The sequence below is a fragment of the Gossypium arboreum genome, chromosome 7, assembly GCF_025698485.1.
Source record: "Gossypium arboreum isolate Shixiya-1 chromosome 7, ASM2569848v2, whole genome shotgun sequence".
Lineage (NCBI taxonomy): Eukaryota > Viridiplantae > Streptophyta > Magnoliopsida > Malvales > Malvaceae > Gossypium > Gossypium arboreum.
This window is the reverse complement of record NC_069076.1, coordinates 25,948,412-25,963,470: the sequence shown is the minus strand read 5'-3', so window position 1 is coordinate 25,963,470 and position 15,059 is coordinate 25,948,412. Positions and strand designations below refer to the sequence as shown.

Sequence of the window (15,059 nt, the reverse complement as noted above, 5' to 3'; positions counted from 1 at the left end):
TGATATGGCTCATGGATGGCATGGAAATGTTTGAGAATGATTAGCTATTGGAGTGGCTAATCAAGATTATATTTGATAACACATATGCTTTATGTGCTAACTAATCTATGGAAATCCATAAAATGGTGAAATTGGCTATAAAATAGAATCACACGGCAGCAGTGACATGAGTTTGAAAAATCACTAAAAATATTAGAGATATAATTATATGATGAATAAAATATGGAATTTAAGCTTAATTAATCTATTTTCATGTGGAAGAAACAAAATAGGTAAAAGAGTTGTATTTTATGAGATATTTACGTTCTAGTGAAACAGGGTCAAAGCGATTTCTGGGTTCCCTGTTCTGAATTTAGAAATTCATAATAAATTTTTTAAAAATAATTAGGACTCAAAATTTATATTTATGGATTCCTTATTAAGTCTATTTTTAAGAGAAACAAACTACATGGTCATTGGATCTCTGTACAGGATGAAATTTGATTTGTAGTGCACAGGGGTCAGAGTAGCCGAACCCTGAAATAGGGGAGACTTTAACTAATAAACTGTACTAATTGGCCCTACCAAAAATTCTAGAAAAAAATTAGAAAGTAGATATATGAGTCTAGTTTCAGGGAAAATTTATATAATTTGATTTCAAGTTTCGTAACTCGAGATATGAGACTGTGATGCAGATGGATAGTTTACTACGAGAATTGTTTGAACTTGTTTAAATGCTAAAATAAGTTTAGTAATGTCTCATGCTCGACTCCGGCAACGGTCTCGGGTAAGGGGCCATTACACACCCGCTCTCTCGGAACCACTGATACTAGGGCATTCCACCAGTGATATGCTGTGTCTCGAAGTAAAGATATGGCACACTTCAAACATTCAACTGGGTTACAGGACAGCTCATCAAACACACGAATAGTATTATCAAGCCAGAACTCAGCCCTCTCAACATCATTTTCATCAATAGCTTTATACTCTTCAGCCCCGTGTTTTCTGATTTTATCAACAAGTGGCTTATATAATCTCAATGGATCACTTACTTGAGGTACAGCAGGCATCAAAGATGGATCAATTGAGGGTGGAGGTTGTTGTGCAGCTAGGTTAGTCTAAATATATTGAGAAACTAATCATTCGTATTTGGTAAAAGGCTTGTCTAGCCTCTCCTTCCTAGTTATTAGGAATCGGTGGAGAATCAATCGGCGCTGTCCCTTGCACGGGAGCAGGCACTACACTCTCGACATCATCAGCTACAACTCTGTCGGGATCCATTTACTATATGAAAACACATTTTCAAATGTCAGAAGTCATCACACTATCGTAGTATATAATATGGCATGTATAGCTTGCTGGAATGCCAGTGCTCCCAAGGCGCAGTAGAAAAATAAAATTCTGGCAATCCAAACCATGGATCCATGTGCGAGGAACGAATCGAAAAAAAATTATGATAATGTTTCGAAATTACTAAAACTTCAATCTGAGTAGACAGCGACACCTCGGTAACGAGAATTCAAAACCACTATCGAACCAAGTTGCAACTTTTTCAGATGTCGACCTCTATGTAATCCACTCAATTGATAATGAACGGAAGAAGTCCCCAAAACTGTTTTAGAAATTTCTTTGCTTGACGGCTGCTAGACCCCTCAAGCTAGGTTTTTGGATTTTATTTATATATAACTCCCCTTTTTAATTGGTATATTTATAACGAATCTTAATTCACAAAATTTTAAAATAAATAAATATAATAATGTTTTAACCGAAAATTATAATTACATTAATTATAACAAAGATTTGATAAACTATATTTATTTAAATTTATATCTGAACCAAATTCATATATTAATAGAATTATGTTCGATTATGTGTACAACATCCTTGTACATATAATATGTTCGATATTTGATTGCCCAATTAAATTAATTCTATAATTAATTTAATTCATGTGACAACCAAACACAATACCAACTATGTTTTATTCTGATCATCTCAACCATATGGTGTGACCCTATAGGCTCTTGTAACGTTAGCAGTACTACTAGAACGATTCTAATGTTACATACAATGAGTGGCATCTAGCAATGCATCATTTCTACCAAAGTTACAAGAATTCATGATTCGACATAACCTTTTGTGATTTACCTTTCATGCATTAATCCTTAAGTCCTTTATCTCTAGAATGAACACAAGTCATGGAATAGTCACGCTTGCATAGTCCATATCATGTTTCTTGATATCTTGAGTAGACTATGATACACGAATAAGTATGACATCTCATATCAACTTATTTGAGCATGGCCATGCATTTCTAGTCTCACTCAATCAAGTGGCCTAAGATATTACTCCCATTATGTAGGAGGGACTTATTCTATATTGATCAACCATATCCCTCTACATAGATTGTGGTATATCCAACATCAGCCTTTATAGAACAACTAGTTACGGTGTAAATTTGACTGTATCAAAATATACAACTCACAATGTTAGGATAATGATTATCTCAAGTCTGAGGATCATATACATATTAATCTCTATGAGTAATATTGTGACAATTACATAATAATCCAAGAAACATACTCATAGCGGGTCAATCCAATATGTTGTTCTCTAACACACATATTCATGCATTGATTTTAACATTCCATATCAATGACAACTTATCATCAATCAACTACATGTTAGTCTTAATGCATTATTGTTGTCCTAGTCAACATTAATACTTGACTTAGGATCTTTTAAGAACAATCATATTATTCTCAGGACATTATTATAAAACAGTTTATTTATACACACAGAAAAGAAACTGAAATAATAATGGAAATACCTTACATTAATAAACATGGTAAATCAAGTATGTTATTACAACCATCTCATGATGGATCTTTGAGCATAATCTTACATAGCTAGACTCACACACGCTACGTTAGTCCTAGAACCAACTAAATCTTAGCTCTGATACTAAAAAATATAACATCCATAACCCGTATCCGTCGCCGAAATGAGATTACGAGACATTACTAAATGAATGCACAGTTTAGAAATTTTTCATATTCATTCAAGATTTAAATATTTATACAAGTTATGCATATTCACAAGTTAATTATCTATTAAACTAAATTTTATTACTAACCCCTGTCATCCATATATGATATGTGGCATCAATGTGTTAGACTAAGGGTAATTTATTTGTCATAAATATTAGCATGATTTAGAAACAAACATTTGGTTATGAATAACCCTTTTTAATTCTATGTCTACTTAGCTAACTTAATTCATTTATACATTTTTAATTATTGATAAATACCTAACGATTACACTGCCATGCACATATATATTTATATATGAATAACATTTGAAAATTTCAACTAATATAACTTGACTAACTACCGAATACACACATAACCTACCTTAGTTTTATTTAACATCCGATAAAACATATAGCCAAATTACAAAGTACCGTCACAAGTTTATATACTCAAAAAAAATTTCAAAATAATACAAAAATGATCAACATACCATACAGTATAATAATCATATTAAACATAGGCCTTGACTCAATCAAAGTCGAATTCCAACCTAAGGTTTAAGCCATTTTCGATGCATGAAATGCTTACCCCAAACATCAAACATAACATTAATATATTTCACTAGTGAATACCGAATCTACCTCATGCAATTATATGTACTTTCAAGACATTGTACCATAATTGGACTTGTCAATGATGTACATATATAATAAGTGCAACTTACCTATAATTTAAATCACACTTAATATAATATGCTTACCACACATTTGACTAAATTTTATTCATGAAACATACACAACATTTATCAACACCCAAGATCAATGGACACTTAACCAAAACACATTAAACCAAATTTAAGCATATCAAGTAAACCATTTCCCAAGCATATGATACCTAACACAAACATTATACATGCAAGACACGTAACCAAAGAAAAAAAGTGAACATAAGCTAAACTTAACATAACCAAATTTTAAAGATGAAAGCTTAGCCATTTTTGCATGGCTTATATACATAACCAACGTTCAGCATTTTCAAAATGTGTTCCAGCCTATACATTCCATAGTTCCAAAATGCAACTTATAAAATACCGAAGGCGGTTAATAGTGTGATAGACTTGGCTGACGATCCCCGAGCTTGTAACTTTATCCAAAATCTATAAAACAAAGACAAATACACACACAGTAAGCTACTTAAGCTTAGTAAGTCATAAATAAACACACAAACCAATAATATAATCAACTTAATTTAACTAACCATAATACAATATCATTATCAAGCTTAATCACAACTTACAACTTCAATAACAATATGCCTGGACACAATTATCTATTACCTTGGGAAAATATTCACAAGGTTAAATCATCAACTCATTGTTCAATTTTCAAAAGCCAAAATGTCTTAATATAATAAAGCTTACACATACACAATTATATAAATTCAAGAACCATAATTTAACATTATGTACATATACCACTTATATGGCCGAATATTCATGTTCACATAGGTACATATATCCAAGAGTTAATTCTACCTTATTTATACCATCATTTTCAAGGTCAAATACACACACTAAATTCACATGTAATCTTCATTTGTATCACACATAATTAGCAACCAATATCAAGTTAATTATTTACTTTACCTCAAGTAAACAACAAGCTAACTCGTACCTGATCACTCTGCTCATTTTAAACATTCGTTATCATTTTACCTTTGCTCGATGAACCATTCAGAATTGGATAGGACACTCGGATAATCACATAAATCGTACAATGCCAACATCCCAGACGTGGTCTTACATGTAACCACATATCGATGCCACTGTCCCAAACAGGGTCTTACTCGTAAACACATATCGGAATCACATATCGATGCCATGGTCTTACTCACACACATATATCGGAATCCTATGTCATGACATATGTGTCCTAACTATTCCTAAGATTCATACGGGGCTTTCAGACGTTATAACTCAGTCGAAACAAATTCGAAAACATCATAACCATGCTTAGTCACATTCGGCTATGACATATACAAAATCATGTTTTTCATTTCAGCATATATATGTTACATTTAATTAAAGTTAAGTACGTCTATTTGCTTATAAACTTACCTCAGACAACGAAAAACCGGTACGGATCGACTAGTCGATAACTTTCGTTTTCCCCTCGATCCAAATCCGATTTCTTTGGTTCTTGACCTAAACATTTTCAAATTAAGCTCATTCAAACATATTTTCATTCAATTTAGTCCAAAAACACATAAATGGTAAAATTACTATTTTACCCCTAACATTTACACTTTTTACAATTTAGTCCCTATTGCACAAAACACAAAATACACAAAATTTCAAGGTACCCATGTTTGGCCGAATCTTACCCATTACCATACAAGTCGATATATTTCATTTATTTCACATTTTAGTCCATCAAATTATTAGTTTTACAATTTAGTCCTAATTACTCAAAATCATCAAAAACTCCAATACAAAATATGTTAATCTAAAACATATCTTTCATATTTCATCATCAAACAACAAAAATCACAAGCTATCAACAATGGCATAACTTAAAATATTCATCAAACTCAAAAATTAAAGCTTGGGTCTTGAAGATTACTAAACAACAATCTCAAAAACATAGAAATTATCAAAAACCGAGCTAGAACTCACCTTGAATCAAGTTGGAGAATAGCCGAACCCTAAAATCCTTTTATTTCATTTTTCTTTTCTTTTGTATTCGGCAAGAACAAGATGAACATTAAAATGGCATTATTTTTTATGTTTTATGTTATATTATAACATATATTAAGCTTAATAATTAATTTACTTATATACTCTTAATGACTTAATATAAAAACCATATATTACAAGTCTCAAACCGTCCCACCAAGGTATTAATGGGATATTTACAATATAAACATCCTAACTTAGAAAGTCACTAACAATTTGGCCCTTATACTTTAAACTATTAAGTTTTCAATTTACGCGATTAAGTCTTTTTATTTAATTGGATACCTAAACGATAAAATTAAATCACGAAAATTTTACAGATATAAATTCACACAAAATAAACAAAAATAATAATTTTTAAATATTTTCTAACTCAGATTCGTGGTCCCGAAACTACCGTTCTGATTAGGGTCTGAATCAGGCTCTTACAGTTAAAATATGTAAATATTTTAAATTTATTTAGGTAGATAAATCTTATTTAAGTAGATAAGTTTTATTAGAATAAGGGAAGTATTTTCTTTTATGTTTTAGTAGTTTATTAGAATAAAAAAACTATTTTTCCAATTAAGATTAGGACTCTTTTTTCTATTTAACTTCAATTCTTTAATTAATAATAATAGAATAGTTTTATTAAAAGCTCTCTTCAAAACTTTCAACCTATACTGACGAAATTTGATGCTTATAGTGATAGATAGATTCTTGAATGAAAATTTTATCTTGGACCCTGCTATCCTGGTTTTGCATGAACTAATACCAAGAAAAAAGTTGAAACGAGAGGTGGACAACAACTTATCGAACTTAAATTATGCAGGCAATGCAAAGGATAGAAAATTTGGACATGGGATTGATCCATATGCAATTTCAATTCAAGTAATGAAAACAGGTTACTCCATTGCTAATACAGTTCCAGTTTGAGCTCTTTACGTGCAAATTTTCATTTGTTTACAAACCCTATAAAATGTTTCCAAAGTTATTTAATATCTAGACTCCTGGTTTTTGGCTAACTGATTAAGGAGCAGCTTCTCCGGTAGGTTCGCTTGAACATGCAGCTGGGTTCTGCACACCGGAAAGTGCGGGATGCACGTTTGAACATTGAGATATCGCAGGTCCTTCGGGTCCATTGTAAGTAAGGTCGATGTCGGCCAACTCCACTTCATCACATGGCAAACCGCTGCTGCAAATAAGCTTCACGGCAATCTGAGTTTTAGAAGTGCCTCGAATATTCTTGAAGCTAAGTTTGCTGAGTTGAACACGCGATGGAACCGATAGATCGCATTGGTTCCATGGGCAATATTCTTGATCAACCAGGATAGGATTTCCGACGTTATCCATGGTTATATCCTCGAAATGTATATCCGTTGCTGAGCCAGGTTGAGAGGCCGGCCAAGTTTTGATCCTCACACCATTCATAGTATTAGCGAAGGTGCATTGCGTGACAAAAACTCCTAATATCGGTTCTTCGTTTTTGTATTTTCCGAGACTTCCTATACTGATGCCATGACCAGGTCCACAAGTTACTCCCTGGACTTTCACATTGTTGCTACCATCACCCAGGGAGACACAGTCATCACCAGTTCCAATCTTTGAGTCGAGAATGTAAACCCCATCTGATCGTCCGATGTGAATTCCGTCCGTGTTTAGGCTTTCTTCGGGTGCAGAGACGGTGAAACTTTGAAACGTAATGTTAGAGCATCCTAGAACATTAACGTGGAATTGCTTGCTGTCTTTGGTGGTTATGTCTTGTATGAGTGAATTCTTGACAACATGAAATCTAATATTCTGTTCATTGTTTTTGGATCAAAATCAGCACCACATAAAGCTTAATACTCGTAACATAAAATATAAGATTTGAACGAATTAACTTTTTAATTAAGCACCGGATTTAGAAATGGTTGCAATAGGAATGATAAAATATCCTTACAATGGGAAGTTTTACGCAGTTTTTGTTCTTAGCGCAGTCGTTTTGGCCCCAAGCACTGGCTCCTTGGCCATCGAAAACCCCACCGCCGAACATTGTTAGGCCATCGACATAGGAGATGGAAACCCAAGTTGCTTCCTTAAAAACAGTAGGATCTTCAGGAGCCATGAGGGTGCCCTGAAGCTGAAGCGAGATAGGAGCTTGGCAAGGGCCATTCAAGGTGGCTTCACTTAATAAGTAGGTCCCTTCGGGAATCACAATATTAACGGCTTCTGGCGATGCACAGGCTTCTTTCCAAGCATTCATCAAGGGCTACATATATAAACAAAATTATCAGCATTTCAACAGAATGTTTTTGATATATTTAAAGGATTTTACTTACTTGGCTCAAGTCCGTTTGTCCATCGGCTACTGCCCCAAAGTTGGCAACCACATCAATATCAGTACATTCAAGTATAGGGATTGAAGTAAACAAAAGTAGCAATGCTGTAATTGCAATATTCATTTGTATAGCCATTCTCCTTTTTCTTTATTTTATTATATTTCTTTTTTATGCTTTCAAATATGCATCTTCTTTTGATGAATTCTGTTGGAAGGAAATTTGGGTTGAACCCATATATAGAGAAAGAGAGAGAGAGTTGAAAGGAAAGCAAATACACGAACAACTTTCTAATTTTAGTTGCTCAATGGCGATGAAGTTACTGGCTCTCTTTCCCCTCCTATTATTAGCTCTTTTCCTCTCTTGTATAGAGCCAGGGAGGGTGCTTTCCTATTAGCGCTTTGCCACATATTCTCATCCTTTACTATATATATTTTAATTACTTCTTTTAATTGGGCACTCACCAACATTATTAACCCTTAATTTCACATAACATTTATAAATAATAATTTCGTGATTATAAACTTAGATTGAGTTAAATTATAGGGTAAACTTTTAGGATATTTTTATTTTAGTCACACAAGTATTAAATCTCTAGCAGCGGTTAACTATACACACCACATCATATTTACACTTTAATTTTAATCACCCAACTCCTAGATCGCTTTCATTTTAGTCACAATAACTTTTTTTAAGTATTGATCGCCATTACAAAAACATTAAGGATTAAAGTGAATAAGCAATAGAAATTAAAATAATACACAAAAATTGTACAATTGTACTTATTTATTCCATTGTCGAAAATTTTAAATTTCTTTTTTAATATTGAAATTTTAAATTTCTTAACAACAATTAAATAATGTTGAAATTTTTTCTCTTGATAATGTCATCCAATTTGTTATTATAATATTGAAATTAATTAATTTAACCTCCTAAATTTTAAAATTTTATTTTATAGGTTCAAATTATCCTTAGCCAAATCAACTCAAACAACTCATGTTTATGAAACTTAAATTTAATTAATTGTAAGGATTTTTCTTTACTTTTAGCTTAGCATAGAATATTAATGATCATATAATCAAAAGAAATTTGTGTTTCAGAGACAATTATTAAATATGAATTATTTGATTTTATTTTTATTTAGAAACATAAAATAAAATTTAAAATTTTAGGAGGTTAAATTAATTAATTTAATTAATTTCAATATTATAGTAACAAATTGACTAACACGAGATTAAATTTTTCAATAATTTATTTAATTGATTTTGATGCTTTGAAATTTAAATTTTCAATATTGAAGAATAAAAGAATTTTAAAATTTTGGTAAGATCGTAAACAAGTACATTTCACAATTTTTATTGCATTTTTAGTTTCTACTATTTTGTTCACTCCTTAATGAGTTTTTTTTACCCCAATCAATACTTAAAAAAATAATATTTTTTTTGGTGACCAAAATAAAAATATAAACATAATGTAGCGTGTACAGTTAGCTGTCCTTAGAGATTTAACAGTTGGGTGACCAAAATAAAAACGCCCAAAAATTGGGTGACGAAATTAAAAGAATTTCATTTTGTTTACCCTTAATTATTATTTAAACTAATATTTGGTTCTAATACCGATATTCAATTGCAATAGCAAAAATACGTTTGGCAAGTCATAGAAAACAATAAAATGCTTACATGATCGTGAACCGTGTTGCATGTTGAGATGATCCTGTCATTGATAAACTTAGAGTGCTTTGAAAGAGGTAGACTCATGATTGACTGACCTTATTGAAAGTCAAGTTTCACCTTATTTCTTTTAATTACAAATTAATTATTTACTTCTGTTGCAACTAAAGCTTCAAGAAAGGTAATTCCAACACAGATAAAGGCTAAAAATAATTATAGTCATTAAGGGAACTATTGAAGAACCTTTTAAAGTGCAAAAAGACGATGAAAATAAAGGTGAAATAATCAATGAAGAGATGTAAATGACATTGATCTAGTAACCAATATTATCATGTCAAGGGGAACTATGTATTCCCTTTCTAGGAAAACAAAAAACGAAATACAGAACAAATCTGGAACTATGTTCATATACAAACAAAAACTTTTCATCTTTCAAAATATGTTGTTCCACCTTTTTGCATACTTATGCAATAAATAAAGCTTGAATTACCTACCTGCTTTAAGAATTTTACAATGTTCTGTTTTTAATGGCTTGCTGGATGCTACTGATGAATTCATCAATCTTCATGGTACCCAACTCTCCACCAAATCTAGATCTAACTGTCACACTATGCGTTTCAACTTCCTTTGGACCCACGACTGCCATTAGGGGAATTTTCTGCTTCTCAGCATTTCTGATAAGCTTCGGCAAGCGTTCACCATGGCAAACTTCAGCACGGATGCCGTTGGATTTGAGTTTGCCAACCACCTCATTACAGAATCCAAGCTGCCAAAAAGACAAAGCAGTTTGTTTTTTTAAGAGACAGTACAAGGAAATACAGTCAATCAAATACAAAGTACACTCTGTTAAAGAGTTGATGAAACCTGAAGCCAAATATACCTGTGTATCAGTAACCGGTAAAACCTGAGCTTGTATTGGAGCCAGCCACAAAGGAAAGTCCCCAGCATAATGCTCTATAAGGACTCCAAAAAATCGCTCCAAGGATCCAAGCACAGCCCTATGGATCATGATTGGACGCCTCTTTTCTGAGTTTGAGTCAACATAAGTAATGTCGAATCGGTTTGGCAAGTTAAAATCAACCTGTCAAGTAAGAAGCCGAATTACAGATAATGCATGAGAGGATGGAAAGAGTAAGGTAAGAAAGGCAGAAATTTGGGGATAAGTCAAAACTTGCCTGGATGGTTGAGCACTGCCATTTCCTTCCAAGAGCATCCTCTATCTTAAGATCAATTTTCGGACCATAGAAGGCACCACCACCTTCATCAATCTGATAGCTCCAGCCTTTATCATCCAAAGCATCTTTAAGTGCTACCGTTGCCTTTTCCCAGATATCATCATCGCCCACAGCCTTTTCTGGCCTAGTTGAGAGGTTTACCTCGTACTTGCTGAAACCAAACTGCAATAGTATCTCCTCGGTAAGATCTAAGACCCCTCTGATTTCATCCTTGATTTGATCTTCCAAACAGAAAATGTGAGCATCATCCTGCAAATGAGTTGCAATTTGAGCATCAAAGCACTAACAGAAAATAAGTAAAGGTATATTTAACATGTTCATCTAAGCTGACTAAGCAAAGACATAATTATTACCTGGGTAAAACCTCTTACACGGAACAGGCCATGTAAGCTACCAGACAACTCGTATCTATAGACAGTCCCAAGCTCTGCAACTCTGATCGGAAAGTCTCGATAAGAATGAAGCTTCCTTTTGTATACTAATATGTGGTAAGGGCAATTCATTGGTCGAAGTTGATAAAGTTCATCCTCGATCTCCATCTGATCATACATACTTTCTTTATAGAAGTCTAGATGACCACTGATTTTCCAAAGATCAGCCCTTGCCACATGTGGAGTAAATAGCAAGTCGTAACCATGTTCTATGTGTGTTTTCCTCCATGAATCTTCTATAATATGCCTAACAATGGCACCCTTCGGATGCCAGAAGACTAAACCTCCCCCAGCCTCCTCCTGTATAGAAAACAAATCGAGATCTTGGCCAATACGTCTGTGATCCCGGCGTTTAGCTTCCTCTTTGAAGTGAAGGTAAGCTTTCAGTTGTTCTTCATTTTCCCATGCAGTTCCATATATCCTCTGTAGCATAGGTTTCTTTTCATCTCCTCTCCAATAAGCACCAGCAACGGACTCGAGCTGAAAAGCTTTGTTGTTTATCTTTCCCGTAGTTTCGACATGTGGCCCGGCACAAAGATCCCACCATTCATTCCCTGGAATCAGTATTAGTCAACAAAATGATATGAACACACACAGACACATGAAAGTGTTACTTATTTCATTGATAAAGATTAACCAAGTTACACCGGTTATGTTCATAAACAGTAGACATAGATGCTTAGCATATGCCAAGGCCACCAAACATGGATTAAGGCAAGTTAGGAGACAGGAATGGAAGAGAAGCCGGTATACATTTGATATCCCTAGCAGAACCAGAACCATAGAAAATACATGGGAAATCTCAGAGGACTAACCTAGAATAAATACATTACTGTTACATAGAAAGTGTTTCTCATGATAACTCAATAAAGGGTCATTTACACGAGAAACTAAAGCACCAATTCTACAGGAAACTTGGAAAAGGAAAAATGTGGCTTACCAATATGATAGATAGTGATAGGATCCTCCTTAATACTATCCAAAATCTCCATCTTGTAAGGTTCATTTACAGCCATTATCCTTTTCTGAGCTTCATCTCTTGAAACTTCTTCTCTTACAAGCGGTAAATTTCGTTTAATGATCCGATCCTACAGATTTGGAGGTAACAAATGAATTTCTCTGACCCCCTGAAAACCATAGCCCAAATGAAAACAATTTCCCCAAAGCTCTCACAAAACTTTCCCCCTTCTTTTAATCAAATAATCTACTTACCATTTCCTTTTTAATCCTCTTGAGATCATTATCAGTCAAAGGCTCCATATCAAAATCATAGTAAAACCCATTGTCTATCCAGGGTCCAATTGTCACTTTCGCGTCTGGGTATAGTTTTTGAACTGCCATTGCCATTACATGTGCACACTGAAATCCCATGCATATAATAAATTTTTTTTTAAAAAGGTCGTTATGGAATAATAAAAAAAACCCAGAAAAGGAAATTGATAACGCAATGATTACCGTGTGTCTAATTCTAAGGAGCTCATCGGATGAGTCGTTAGTTGGAAGAACAAGTTTGCCAGATTGTTCTTGCTTCTGGGTATCCTGTACGGGAACGTTTTGGAGGTCAACTGCTGGTTGAGCTGAGCCAGTGGCCACTGCTGCCTCATGTAAGCGTTTGAGTTCCGGGCGTTTGGGGAAGGAAACCAGGCGTTTAAGGGGGAAATGAAGGGAAAGGGATGGATTGGGGAGAGGGAGAGGGAGAGGGAGAGGAAGAGAAGTGCGTTTAGAAAGGAAACGAGCGGAAATTTGAAGAAAATGGAAAGTAGCCATTGTGTGAAGTGCGGACCATGAACATCAGCCCCTTGTGCTATTGGCTATGGCTATGGCTATGGCTAAAAAAATATCAACTGAATTTCAAGTTTCTGGTTCTCGTTTGTGGATGAGGTTTTTCAGCGTCTTGGTGGATAACAAATTTGCTCGTTCAATAAAATTTTGTAATTTTAAGTTTCAAATCTAGGCCTTCAACCACTGAACTTCACTACTTTGGGCTTAAATTCAGTGTTTCAACAAGTCCCCCATATCTGTTTTCACTAAAACCCAGTTTGTAAAGTAATTGTCTATTTCTATTTCAGTTAAAATATGCTCTTAGTCCCTGTATTTTTCTCATATTACAGCATTAGCCCTCTATTTTTATTTCAGGATTTTAATGTTTTATGTTCTAGTTTTTAAAATTTAAGTCTAATTTTTAATTTTTTAATTTTTTATTTTTTTATTAGTATAAAATTTTGAAATAAAAATATAGTGACTAATTTCTCTTCGTGTATTTATTATAATATATTGCATTTAAATTATTTTATATAATATAAATTTTAAATATTAATATATATTATTATTTAATTTATTAATTAAGTTGGTATCATGAATCAGTTGAACACCAATTTAATTATAAAATTACAAAAATATATTTCTAAGATTAAAATAGAATACATTATTCAAAAGTATCTTAATTTTTTATTTAAAAAATAAATAAATTACGTGTAATTGGATTTAAACTCATGCTATTGACATGGTAAAATATAACCTTTTAACACAAAACTAGAACTTTATCTTAATATGATATTTATATTTTAATTGTATTATGCAAACTATTATTTAAGTCATTGATTAAATTGGTGTCATAAGTCAACAGAGCACTAACTCGTTAGAAAAATTACCAAAATACCATTTCATATTTAAAATAAGTTATATCATTTCGAGTACTTTTATCTTTTTATTATAATAATAATAATAATAATAATAATAATAATAATATGCATATTGTGGTGTATGAACCCACACTGATTGCATTAGTAAAGCCTTAAATTTACTACTCAGCTAAGGCTTGACTTTAACTTTTTTATATATTTTAATTTTATTATGCATACTTTATTACTTTCATCAATTATATATCTATATTATTATTTAAGTCGTTGATTGAGTTGGGATTACGAGTCAACCAAGTACCAACTCGATTATGAAGATTACATATATGTCTTTTCATATTTAAAATAAGTAAATATTCTTCAATGGTACTTTAATCTTTTATTTTAAAATAATGATAATAATAATATGCGATGAAGAGATTGAACTCAGGCCAATTGCATTGATAAAACTTTAAATTTACAACTCAATTACATTGAGTTGGTGTCACAAATTAACTCGACACCAACTTAGAATTGATGTATTCATTTAGTATTCTTAGTATGATGATGTTTTATTTGTTTAAATTCTATTTTACTTAAATTTAATCTAATTTTTTATTGTATATTATTTTTAAATGCATATCTATATTATAAATATTTACACGCATGTGATAGAATTTCTAGTAAGTTTTGTTATTTGAAGGTATTTTAGTCTTTTCATTTTAATAAAATTCAATTAAAATATGAATATGATGGTATTTGAATCTATGTCAATTGAATTAGTAACAATTTAAATTACCACTTAAACTTTATTTCAATATATATTATACATTTTATTTTAATATGTACAAATTATTATCTCCATTAATCCTCGTGTTACTCGTAATTTAATTATTTTTAAATTTTAGTGATAGAATATGTATGTGTATTTTTTTTTTCGTTTTTGTCATGTAATAATATTGTGATAGACTTTGCTCTTTTGTTGTTTAGTTTTCGCGGCCCAACATGTAATCAAAGGAACCACAGCTATTGATGGATGGAAAGAAACATTGGAATCCATGGA

At 32.4% G+C, this 15,059-nt stretch overlaps 2 protein-coding genes across 2 annotated transcripts; both read right to left on the bottom strand.

The window, feature by feature from the left end:
- Positions 1-6,604: 6,604 nt before the first annotated feature.
- On the bottom strand, positions 6,605-8,411 carry LOC108474157 (exopolygalacturonase-like). Its single transcript, XM_017776080.2, has 3 exons — positions 8,046-8,411; positions 7,667-7,975; positions 6,605-7,524 (listed from the first exon to the last, which is right to left on the bottom strand). The coding sequence occupies exons 1-3, from the start codon at positions 8,178-8,180 to the stop codon at positions 6,754-6,756; spliced, it is 1,215 nt and encodes a 404-aa protein (XP_017631569.1). The 5' UTR covers positions 8,181-8,411; the 3' UTR covers positions 6,605-6,753.
- A 1,572-nt stretch (positions 8,412-9,983) lies between these two features.
- LOC108482888 (threonine--tRNA ligase, chloroplastic/mitochondrial 2) lies at positions 9,984-13,393 on the bottom strand. The gene is made up of 7 exons (XM_017786014.2): positions 12,834-13,393; positions 12,591-12,737; positions 12,319-12,466; positions 11,301-11,932; positions 10,888-11,196; positions 10,593-10,793; positions 9,984-10,478 (listed from the first exon to the last, which is right to left on the bottom strand). The coding sequence occupies exons 1-7, from the start codon at positions 13,143-13,145 to the stop codon at positions 10,221-10,223; spliced, it is 2,007 nt and encodes a 668-aa protein (XP_017641503.1). The 5' UTR covers positions 13,146-13,393; the 3' UTR covers positions 9,984-10,220.
- Between the last annotated feature and the right edge of the window lie 1,666 nt (positions 13,394-15,059).